The 12,447-nt window shown below is 44.7% G+C and overlaps 1 protein-coding gene across 1 annotated transcript in view; it reads right to left on the bottom strand.

Moving 5' to 3' along the window:
• The window catches only part of cmip (c-Maf inducing protein), a 72,435-nt gene that overhangs the window by 20,517 nt on the left and 39,471 nt on the right, over positions 1 to 12,447 (bottom strand). Inside the window, exons 3-6 of the mRNA XM_086108573.1 lie at positions 9,104 to 9,229; positions 3,159 to 3,209; positions 1,498 to 1,659; positions 1,271 to 1,312 (exon numbers count right to left, since the gene is read on the bottom strand). Coding sequence (XP_085964699.1) covers positions 1,271 to 1,312; positions 1,498 to 1,659; positions 3,159 to 3,209; positions 9,104 to 9,229 — 381 coding nt within the window. The remainder of the gene's footprint in view (positions 1 to 1,270; positions 1,313 to 1,497; positions 1,660 to 3,158; positions 3,210 to 9,103; positions 9,230 to 12,447) is intronic.

Raw genomic sequence — 12,447 nt, 5'->3', positions numbered from 1 at the left:
GGTACTGTCATGTTTCGGTTTGTGACCAACAGGTGGCACTGTGGGGCTTTTCCCTGCAGCTGCACACCTGTTGGTCGTTAGATCAGTGGCTTTACAAGGACTCCCAGCCCAACCACTCATTGTCGGGTCATTGTTGCTGTTCGCCTGCAACTGTCATGGTTCTGTTCCTGTTATTTTTTTTTGCTGCAGTCATGGTTTTGCTTTGCTACTTTGGATTAGTTTTGGTTGTTAGCACTTTGTTTGTTTTGGATTCAGTTTTCTGTTTTATTAAATATAATTCGTCAAGTTCACCCTGCTCCTCCCTCCTGCCTGCTCTTTGGGGTCCACCACCACCTCGCAAACGTGACACATGCCGCCTCGCCTTGTTTCCGCGAAAACTCAGCTTCATCTTCTTGACTTGGCAAAGCTCATTCTCCTGATTCCTCCACTTGCAAACCATGGATTCGTTTATCTTAAATTTCCTTGCGGCCGCTCGATTGCCATGTTCCTCCGCGTAACTGATCGCTTGAAGTTTGAACGGTGCGTTGTAGGCGTGTCTCTTCATAGGTGCCGCCAGGGTCTTTTGTTTTGCCCAAACGTACTGGCATTATATTCACCGACCATTGGGTGTGCCTTTAGCGTCCTTCCGCTTTAACATCCGCATGCCGTCTTCAGTTACGTCCGCCTGTCCTCAACATAAAGAGCGTGTCCGCATATTATCAGACAGTCAAGCGGAGCGCTCAACAGCAACAATTACAGATTTTGGAACTCTGTGCATAGATTAGGCGCCCCTTCCATTTTGGAGAAAATCTAAGACTTTTAAGTGCACCCTATGGTCGTGAAAATACGGTACTTTGTTTGTTTGTTGTTTGACAAAGGAAAGCATTGTTGCAGATGTGGAAGAGAACCTGTGGCCCAATTCACAAGACGGGTTTGATGGGAATGACGAGTGCTTGTTACGGTTTCGCCCACGCCTCCCCAAAATGCTTTTTTTTTCTTACTGTACAATAACTCAGTGATAAACACATCAGTATGTTTTGCATGACTTTTTGTTGTTAAAGTAAAGTGTTGCTTTGTATTCATCAATAAATTCAGCTTTGTTCGATGACTCAGCTGTGCCTGTAGTATTCGCTCAACGAATCATTTTCCAGTGACATGAAATGTAGCATGGGATGAAACACCTGTCACGCATTTTGGACTGCAATCTTGAAACCTCCAAACTAAATCTGATAAATAGCTGAAATCAACCCCCAGAAAATAAAATATGTGAACGTGTGACCTTCGCTCTTACCACGATGATGTTCTCGTGATCCTGTGTGCTGAGATTAGAGTTCTGAGGGCAAAAAGATGACACGATATAAATGAATGACAGATTTTACAAAAGACAGACAGACATGAAAGAATGAAAGAAAGGAAGGAAGGAATTGTGGTGACTGTGCCAAGATATGCCACCTTCCCTTAAATAGTCCGCCTCTGAGGAAATGACAAATACAACCAGACAAACAAGATTAACGCTACCTCAGCCAGCAAAGTAGAGATGATATGTAGAGGGGCCTGATGGATGGACTCGTCCTGCAGTGGTGAGGTCAGGGCCATGTCCACGAGTGCTCTGATCTCCTTCAGCACAACATCCCAGCGGCTTGGATTGTTCAACACCTTACGGTATTTGTAGATCTTTTTCTACGTGAAAAATAAGTCATGAAAAAAATTAAAATACAAATTTGTGTGCAAACAGTACAGACCTCCAGCAGCTGTCCCAATGAAAAAGGTGCCTGAAATGAACCCCAAACTCTTTCTTTTAGGGTTGTTAATACACAAATATAGAACGCATCAACCCAATATGTTGATCATGTCGATACCATTGAATTGAAGTGAACTGAATTGATTACAAATTTATTGTCAAATGTCATTAAATTAATAAATAAAACCATGGCATTACAAAAAGAAAAAAATACTTAATACTAAATATTTTATTAAATATATATACACGCACGCACACGCACACACACACACATATATATATATATATATATATATATATATGTACAAAAATCACATCTGTGCCGTGTAGTGATAGTTTATTTGTCCCCCCCCATAGCTGTGCCACCCAGCCCAGTGGGATTATTTAAAAAGATATAATCCAAATGTAAAACAATGATTCAGAGGATTTCATGCTCACTACTCCTTTCCAGTAGTTCTGAATGAAGTATGACGCATTGGTCGAGCCGTTTACCCTGCGTCTTTGTTTGACGTGGTCTGAGCAGGCACAAGGTTTGCCAACAGCGCCCACACGACCACTCCCGGAAAAGTTTATTTTTCCTCCACAGCCATCAACTGAAACATTTGCTGTACATGTGGTCTCAACAAGACACAATAAAGTCTCAAGGACCCAAATCTCAAATGGAACAAATTCACCCATTTTGATTTTTCAGCAGCTCCAACAGGGACTTCTCCTCAAGAACCCCAGAAGGTATCCTAAATGAATGGGTGACCTTATAATGCGAATGTTTTTTGCCTATGGCATTTAAAATGGGCAGAGTGGTCATTTCGAGGGTTCACCGTAAAAAACTGGGTAAAGGGGCCAGTTTTAATGATTGCAGTTAATCTCGAATTTTCTAAATTACCATTGAACAAAAAAGAAAAAAAAGTGCATTCAGTTTGACTTTACTGTTTAAAATGGAAAAACGTGTCAAGCTCACTATAAATGAAAGAGTCCACATTCTAATACTGGATGGTCTCTGAATTCCATCGGTGGCTGTGGTCTTATAAATTATATGTGTGTATGAAACACCACGGATCAAATTAATCGAAAGCTGTCTTCATTTGCATTTTCAGGAGTTATGAGATATTAGATTTGAACTTTTTCACAAAAACTTCACATTGTCACAGCTGGCAAAATTGTCAATAAATACTGTTGAAGAATTAGAGTTGATGAATAATGAATATTCACTTTTACCGTTTTGAGTCTGAATGAATATAGAGAGAAACACATAAAGAACTCCTTCAAGCCCACTTCCTGGTCAAGCTACTTCAAGCATAGCATTGCAGTGTCACGCAGTGTCATATATTCAGCAGTGTCATATATTCAAAGCTGCAGTGGAAATAATCACACAGTAGAAAATGATTTCAGGTGGCTGCAGCAGGATGTTTTAGCTTATCGATGAAACTGAAATGCTTACCTTCCATTGTAAGGAGTGAAACCACTGGTCTCTTAAGTAGCTGTTAGCAGCCTGCGGGATCACACACAAGCAAAGCCACAGAGTAAAGGGAAAGCAAACCAAATAATCGAGAAAGGTTCTATGGGGAATCGTGGAATGGATGTTATACTCGTTCAAGACCATGGCTCAGATTATCCCTTATATTGACTTTACATCATTCTTTCATCTTTGCACATAAAAGTAAGCAACAACTGAAAACTTACTTTGTTACTTTGTCGAAATCATGATTTTTTTTTTTTTTTTTTAGAAATCACGTTTTTACCTTGAATGTTCAGTGTTTAGGTAAATAGACTGGAGACCTACCTTATTTTCTACACTATAAGGCGCACCGAAAAGCATCCAATTTTCTCAAAAGCCCATAGTGCACCCTATAATCCGGTGCGCCTTATATATTGTGTTGCAACGAACTAGAATACAATACATCCGGATTTACATAGCGCTTTCACAACAGCTGCAGCTGTAACAAAGCGCTTTAAAAACACATGACATAAAAACACTGACAGCCGTGCAATCTTAACCACGTCTCCCTCGTACTAGTGATGGCGGGATGAAGCCCCGTGAATGTATCGAGTCATTTGGGCCAATTGCTTCACCAAAAGGCTGATCAAACGAGGCCCCATTTAATAGCTCATTCAGTAGTGCTGACATCTGCTGGTCATTTGATGTAACACAGATGTTATGTGGTTAACAGGCAACAAACCAGTAAATCTGCACAAAATAATGGAAGTTTTGTCCATTAAATATTGTCTGCATATTTGTCAGTTGTATGTTCAGTTACTTGATGTGCTTGTGTAACTGGGACACACATTGGATAGAGGGAATGGTGTATTTTATTGATTTTTGTTAAGGAATAAAATCATTTAGACTGTGTTGGGGCTCAGTTGATTCCTTTTTTTGGAAATGATTTCCCCTGCCTTTGAGAAAACCCTCTCACAGTGTTGGGAGATATCTGTTCAAAATGCTCCCAAACTAGTGAAGTCCTTCGCTTAGTGTTCCTATGCTATCGAGTGGTCATTATTAGCAGTAACCAATTCGAATGTAAAAGTAACACGAATTAACACGCGCATTCGCCAACACACACTCAAATAGACAACTACATTGTGAGCTCTGCGTAGCCATCATGAAACGAAACTAATACCAAAAATACAGTAAACTACTGACTAAAGGAAGGAAAAAGGAAACAAGCAAGATTTCTAAGGATATTTAGCCCCTTGTGGCTGTGAGCTCACGAGGTTTGTGTGCCTTTTTGGTGAATCAATTGTCTTCATAATGTTTGTCTTTCATTTATTGTTTCGTAATGCTGTTTGTATTTATATGTTTCATATCCGTGTTTGTGACCCGTTCTCATGGCTTGCCAAGGAATAAACCCTGAATTTTTATGAACTTCATGTCGTGCTTCATGCTACATCCTGAGGGAACTACATATGGATCAATATTCTGATTTCTTGGACGTAGTATTTTAAAAGTTCTGTAAAGCACTTTGTTATAGCTGCAGTGGATGTGAATGATCTATATTAAAAAAAGCTGTATTATGCTGTATTGTATTCCCCTTTAGCATAGCTCCATCGAGTGCAGAGGTCCCCAACCTTTTTTGCCCCACGGACCGGTTTCATGTCAGACAATATTTTCAGGGACCGCCTGTAAGGCCGCATAGATGCAACAATATAATATGATCTAACCTGTATGAAAAGTGTGGTATTTTGGAAACATAACAATAAACACGAATCATGAAAGCAGGAACGTCCTATCTGGCCGCAACATTCTGTGGTCACTATGGTAACGTTTAAACGTGCCTTCAAAATAAGATACGTCGCAAATAAAAAGTGCATGAAAAATACGACTCACCATCGCCGCTTATTATGCAGAGTAGGTTTGGTGCGTGTGAATCTCCCGTTGAGATAAAGCCGTATTTGAAATAGGACTCCCGATACGGTCTATTAAATGTTGCCTTCTCGTTTCTTGAAAGTCATAGGCTCCTCTTCTGTCTCCTGGCTGGGCCTTTTCCCATCCATCCATCCATCCAACGGAGGCAACAGCTTTAGCAGGGAAACCCAGACTTCCCTCTCCCTAGCTACTTCTTCCAGCTCTCCCCGGGGGATCCCGAGACGTTCCCAGGCCAGCTGGGTGACATAGTCTCTCCAGCGTGTCCTGGGTCTTCCTCGGGATCTCCTCCCGGTGGGACATGCCCGGAACACCTCACCAGGGAGGCGCTCAGGAGGCATCCGAATCAGATGCCCAAGTCACCTCATCTGGCTCCTCTCGATGTGGAGGAGAAGCAGCTCGACTCTGAGCCCCTCCCGGATGACCGAGCTTCTCACCTTATCTCTAAGGGAGAGCCCGGACACCCTGCGGAGAAAACTCATTTCGGCCGCTTGTAACCGGGATCTCGTTCTTTCGGTCACGACCCATAACTCGTGACCATAGATGAGGGTTGGAACGTAGATCGACCGGTAAATTGAGAGCTTTGCCCTTTGGCTCAGCTCCTTCTTCACCACGACAGACCGATACAACGTCCGCATCACAGCAGACGCTGCACGGATCCGCCTGTCGATCTCTCGCTCCCTCCTGCCCTCACTCGTGAAAAAGACCCCAAGATACTTGAACTCCTCCACTTGGGGCAAGGTCTCCTCCCCGACCCGGAGGAGACACTCCACCCTTTTCCGACTGAGGACCATGGTTTCACATTTGGAGGTGCTGATCTTCATCCCAACCGCTTCACACTCGGCTGCGAAACGCTCCAGTGAGAGTTGGAGAGCCCTGAAGGAGCCAACAGCACCACATCATCTGCAAAAAGCAGATGATGTCCAAAACGGACCCCCTCAACGCTTCGGTTGCGCCTAGAAATTCTGTCCATAAAGGTTATGAACAGAATCGGCGACAAAGGGCAGCCTTGGCGGAGTCCTACCCCCACTGGAAACGATTCCGACTTACTGCCGGCAATGCGAACCAAACTCTGACATCGGTGGTATAGTGACCGAACAGCCCGTATCAGGGGGTTTGGTACCCCATACCCACGAAGCACCCCCCACAGAACTCCCCGAGGGACACGGTCAAACGCCTTCTCCAAGTCCACAAAACACATGTAGACTGGTTGGGCGAATTCCCACATACCCTCGAGGACCCTGCTAAGGGTGTAGAGCTGGTCCACTGTTCCACGGCCTGGACGAAAACCACACTGCTCCTCCTCAATCTGAGGCTCGACTTCCTGACGGACCCTCCTCTCCAGCACCCCTGAATAGACCTTACCAGGGAGGCTGAGGAGTGTGATCCCTCTGTAGTTGGAACACACCCTCCGGTCCCCCTTTTTAAAAAGAGGGACTACCACCCCGGTCTGCCAATCCAGAGACACTCTCCCTGTTGACCACGTGATGTTGCAGAGGCGTGTCAACCAGGACAGCCCCACAACATCCAGAGCCTTGAGGAACTCCGGGCGGATCTCATCCACCCCTGGGGCCTTGCCACCGAGGAGCTTTTTAACCACATCGGTGACTTCAACCACAGAGATAGGAGAGCCCACCTCAGGGTCCTCAGACTCTGCTTCCTCCAAGGAAGGCGTGTTGGTGGAGTTGAGGAGGTCTTCGAAGTACTCTGCCCACCGGTTCACAACGTCCCGAGTCGAAGTCAGCAGCGCCCCATCCCCACTGTACACAGTGTTAGTGGTGCACTGCTTCCCCCTCCTGAGACGTCGGATGGTGGACCAGAATTTCCTCGAAGCCGTCCGGAAGTCGGCTTCCATAGCCTCACCGAACTCTTCCCACGCTTGGGTTTTTGCCTCGGCGACCACCGAAGCTGCGTTCCGCTTGGCCAGTCGATACCCGTCAGCTGCCTCTGGGGTCCCACAGGCCATAAATGCTCGATAGGACTCCTTCTTCAGCTTGACGGCATCCCTTACTGCTGGTGTCCACCAGCGAGTACGGGGGTTGCCGCCACGACAGGCACCAACCACCTTACGGCCACAACTCAGATTGGCCGCCTCAACAATAGAGGCACGGAACATGGTCCACTCGGGCTCAATGTCCCCCGCCTCCCCCGTAACATGGGAAAAGCTCTGTCGGAGGTGGGAGTTGAAACTCCTTCTGACAGGGGATTCCGCCAGACGCTCCCAACAAACCCGATCCTCGGCAGCAGAAGCTAGCTCTTGGGACATGGAATGTCACCTCTCTGGCAGGGAAGGAGCTCGAGCTGGTGTGTGAGGCAGAGAATTTCCGACTGGATATAGTCGGACCACACACAGCCTGGGTTCTAGTACCAGTTCTCTCGAGAGGGGTTGGACTCTCTTCCACTCTGGAGTTGCTCACGGTGAGAGGCGCAGAGCAGGTGTGGGCATACTCATTGCCCCCCGGCTCAGTGCCTGTACATTGGGGTTCACACCGGTAGATGAGAGGGTTGCCTCCCTCCGCCTTCGGGTGGGTGGACGGGTCCTGACTGTTGTTTGTGCATATGCACCAAACAGCAGCTCAGCATACCCACCCTTTTTGGAGTCCTTGAAGGGTGTGCTGGAGAGTACTCCTGCTGGGGACTCCCTTGTTCTGCTGGGGGACTTCAATGCTCACGTGGGCAATGACAGTGAGACCTGGAGGGGCGTGATTGGGAGGAACGGCCCCCCCGATCAGAACTCGAGTGGTGTTTTGTTATTGGACTTCTGTGCTCGCCACGGATTGTCCATAACGAACACCTTGTTCAAACATAAGGGTGTCCATATGTGCACTTGGCACCAGGACACCCTAGGCCGCAGTTCGATGATCGACTTTGTAGTGGTATCATCGGATTTGCGGCTGCATGTTCTGGACACTCGGGTGAAGAGAGGGGCGGAGCTGTCAACTGATCATCACCTGGTGGTGAGTATGCTCCGATGGTGGGGGAAGATGCCGGTCCGTCCTGGCAGACCCAAACGTATTGTGAGGGTTTGTTGGGAGCGTCTGGCGGGCCTTTTCCCCTTCCCGAAAGAATTTTCAGAGACGTTTGTTTTTTTATGCGGTAAACTATCATGTGACCAAGAAGCGCGCATTCACCTGCGTCAAGAGTGACATACTGTAGACTGATATAACAGAGAATCTGGTCATTTTTCAAAATAAAACATTGTTCAGATTCCGAAATGAATAAAACGGAAGGAATGCAAGTTATTTATTCTTTCTGTGCGGCTCGGCACCAAATGTCCCGGTCTGCGGACCGGCGGTTGGGGACCCCCTGACCTATTGGATGCATAGCGCAACTGCAGCCAGGGCTCGATAGACATGGATGGATGGATGGATGAATGGATGGATGGATAAAAAGAAAGCTGTATTGTATTCCCTTTAGTGTAGCTCCACTAGTGAATGCAAACCGCAGCCGCTATTGTAGCCTCTATTCTATGCACCTGATAATGCACCCATCCATCCATTTTCTGAACTGCTTTATCCTCACAAGGGTCGTGGGGCGTGCTGGAGCCTATCCCAGCCGTCTTCGGGCGGTAGGCGGGGGACACCCTGAAGCGGTTACCAGCCAATCGCAGGGTACACAGAGACGAACGACCATCCGCGCTCACACTCACACCTAGGGACAATTTTGAGTGCTCAATTAGCCTGCCATGCATGTTTTTGGAATGTGGGAGGAAACCGGAGTACCCGGAGAAAACCCACGCAGGGCCTGATAATACAGTGCGCCCTGTATTTGAAAAGTTGTAAAAAAGGCCATTCATTGAAGGTGCGCCTTATAATCCGAGGTGCCTTATAGTGGAGAAAATACGGTAGTTTATAAAGATTCAATTACAGAGACAGTTTCAATCTGAAAAAAATAATTAAAAGTCAAATGCATCATGGAACAGATTGTGGTTAGCTTTAGAGGTTTCAGTTTTTGTAGAGGTGTTCAAATCATGTAACCTTGCGGATGCTGCTACATGCCACACACATTCTAAAGACCTGTTTTACCTGCAGCAGGACTGTGCCACCAGGGAAGCTGAGCTGGACACAGTACTTTGGTGCATTGTCCCATGAAAGCAGCTGCAAGTCCTCTATGGAGCTGTAGGACAACGATGTCTCCATGTAACCGGTAGGCTGTGGACAAGAGAAAAATGGACACTTTACAACACATGTGGAGCTGGATTGAAAACACAGAATCTTGCTGGCTGTCATCTGAAAAGGAAAAAAAAAAGAAAAACAAAAAAACAAATGTCCCCTGGGCTGACTTGCTCTGAATAGACACAAACAAAACATCCTGATGCGGTTTTGTCTACGTCACTTGTGATCATGTTAAATGTAGTGAGCAATTTAGCACTGAAATATCTCACGCTGGAAGAAATGTAGCAATTGAATTCATCCCACAACTATGGTCACATTATTTATGAAACCATTGTGTGTGTAGCCGTGTCGTCTTGCCAGCTGGAAGTGGTGGCTGAGGAAAAGCTCACAACCTGTTCACCACTGTAGTTTCCCAATTCTCCCTGAGACAGTGACACATTCCCCCAAGTTTCCCAACTGTGGACAATAGGACTCGTTACAGAGCAACCGTGGGTGAGGAAAATCTGAACAGATAAATACTGTAAAAAGACAGAGAGACCCTACAATAGAAAATGACATTTTTCATCTTGTGAGGCCCAATTGCGGTTTGAGGAAAAATGCTTCATGCCACAGAGGCTCCACCGGAAGGCATGTGCCTCTCATATATGCAGAAAGTACAATACATGAATCACTTGATTTCCTCGACTTTCACGTCACCGTGTGAAGGGAGACTTACTGTACGGCTGCAAGAATGGGCCCTGCGAACGTCATTTACGCCCTAATTAGCTTGCAATGAAGAACATTATGGCATTTATAAGAATGTGCCCCCCCCCCCACAAGGAAATCCGGAATCAATAGAGAATGCTTTCTTTAAAGGTCATAAAACTTTGTCAATAACTGAACTACTCTAAGTTTTCCGACCAAGCATGCCATTGGATGATAAATGATGAATTACAAAAGAATGCAACACTGTAAATCACCCAGGAATAATTCAATTGCCACAATCAAGATTCAATACAGTGGATTGAAAAACTATTGACGGACTTGGTTCAGCAGTTGAAACCATCGACGAGCCTTCTTAACTCAATACCATCTGGCTTTTTCAAAACGATTGTGAAATCTGTTCAAACCGAGTTACAGCAAATAATCAACAGCTCACTTTAGTATGGCGAGCTTCCGAAACCTCCAAAAGTAGACGCCATCAAGGCCCTTCTCAAAAAGTGAACGTTTTAAGTCCCCTTGTTAGCCAATTATAGATAAACCCATCTTATACCCTCCATTCTCATGCAAGATTTGTCAAGAAAATGGCTTTTCATCAACAATGCAAATTCTTGAACTCAAACAGACTTTTTGATTAATTCCAATCAGGTTTCCGACCTCATCACATTACAGAAACAGCCCTTACTAATATATGGTCAAATAAAGTTACCTAAATTCAGTCTTTTTTCTCCAGGTCCTTATTATCAATGTAAAAAAAAGTAACTGCTTTGGGGTAGCAATGCTGCTTTGGGGTAGCAGCTAATGCAGGAGTGCACGACCATTGGACTGGGTCCCATGTCAACCAAAATAAAAAAATGGTGTGCATATTATAAATATATATTTTTATGTTAGTGTACACTGCACCCTTTCACAAAACAGTATTTTAAAAAATAAAATAAAATAAAAAAGCAGGTCACCTTTAACCTACAGTGGCGCATGATCTCCATCACCGGAAGTTGTTCGCGGCCAGGAGTCAGCAATTGCAGCTTGCGATCAGACCTATTACAATACATCTTTTTTTTTTTTTTTTTGTGCTCATTCAAATTTGTTTCATCTGCAATTCACCGATGGCAAAGAATGGTAATCTGGAGCACCAGTAGAGACATTTTAAAAATGGCAGGCTTGAGCTCCAATAGTGATGTATATGCACCTGCCTCCCACTAAGGTAGACAGTTGTTCCCTTTTTACAAACTCAGTCTGGTCTTGCATCTAGTTTATTTTTCTGTTTGTTCATGTGAGAGTCCGTTATGACTGTTGTTCATCATGTCATGCGTATGTGCGAGGCTATGAGGGCTTGCATGTGTGTGTGTGTGTGTGTGTGTGTTTGTGCGGTAATGGGTCGAACGTGGGAGACTGGCTGCTTAAAAAGTAGATCTTTGGTCAAAAAAGCTTAGGTGCCCCTCATCGAATGCATTTAAAGTGCACAGCTTAAGGAGCAACATTGCTCATTAAACCACATTTCAATGTACACTAACACAGTTAATTTTTTTAAACAGGTAAAAACAAATAATATATTGAGTGACTATTGTGAAACATCTGTCAGCCATTTCGCCTAGTCCCACTAAGCATATTAATGTTTGAGAAGGCATTTGTTTAGTCCTTCAATTGACCGCTTCATCCGACTTTCCCTCTCATTCATCGGGATGCACAATGTCATCTTTTTGCAAGTTACACTGAAGTTGGATCTGCCCCTTTCTGCACACCTTTGCCTTTCAAAGGCTATTGCATGCAATTGACAAACCTTGACCTTGTGGATATTGTGCACAAAACAGTAGAAACAAATATTTGAATGGCACGTGGCCTTTAAAAATTGTGTGACTTGAACTATTACTTCTTGGCAAGAAAACAGTAAAGCTAAATAAACAAGCACAATCAGATCACCAGAAGAATAGCTTCAAGCATGCACGTTGAACAAATGCAACACAGAACTCCAACTACACACGGGGAGCAGGACAAAAGGTAAATATTTTTCTTAAACGGCCTTGAAGAAAGGCTTAGATACTATTAATACAGTAATAATAATGCAATAATTATGCACTCTGATTGTATGATGCAGTAATGTCATTGTAGTCTTTTTTTTTTTAGTTAAACAGGCCTCTACGGGTTGTTTTGGTATCACTCCGGTGCCTCTGTTTCTTCTCCAAACAATACCATCTCTGACCTCTTCCAGCACACACACACACACACACACACACACACACACACACGCGCGCACGCACGCACACACACGCGCACGCACGCACGCACGCACACACACACACACACCCACACACAAAGCTCCAATCAACACAAGCCAATTTGGAAAAAGCAGTCAGCGCCTTTTTGTTGGTCTTACATAGCTCTAGAAAAGGGGTGTCAAACTCATTTTAGTCACGGGCCAATTTGGAGTTACACCTTCCCTCGGAGGGCTGTTATGACAGTGAAAGCACAAAATTATCACTTGTACACAACAAATGAATAGATTACTCGTTTTGAAATAAGTCAAGTCAATTATAATAATAATAACAATAAATTTT

This window comes from Hippocampus guttulatus, chromosome 4 (genome assembly GCF_054856545.1).
Source record: "Hippocampus guttulatus isolate MCC_2025c chromosome 4, RoL_Hgut_1.0, whole genome shotgun sequence".
Lineage (NCBI taxonomy): Eukaryota > Metazoa > Chordata > Actinopteri > Syngnathiformes > Syngnathidae > Hippocampus > Hippocampus guttulatus.
Note: the sequence above shows the minus strand (reverse complement) of the source record. Positions and strands in the feature narration are given on the sequence as shown.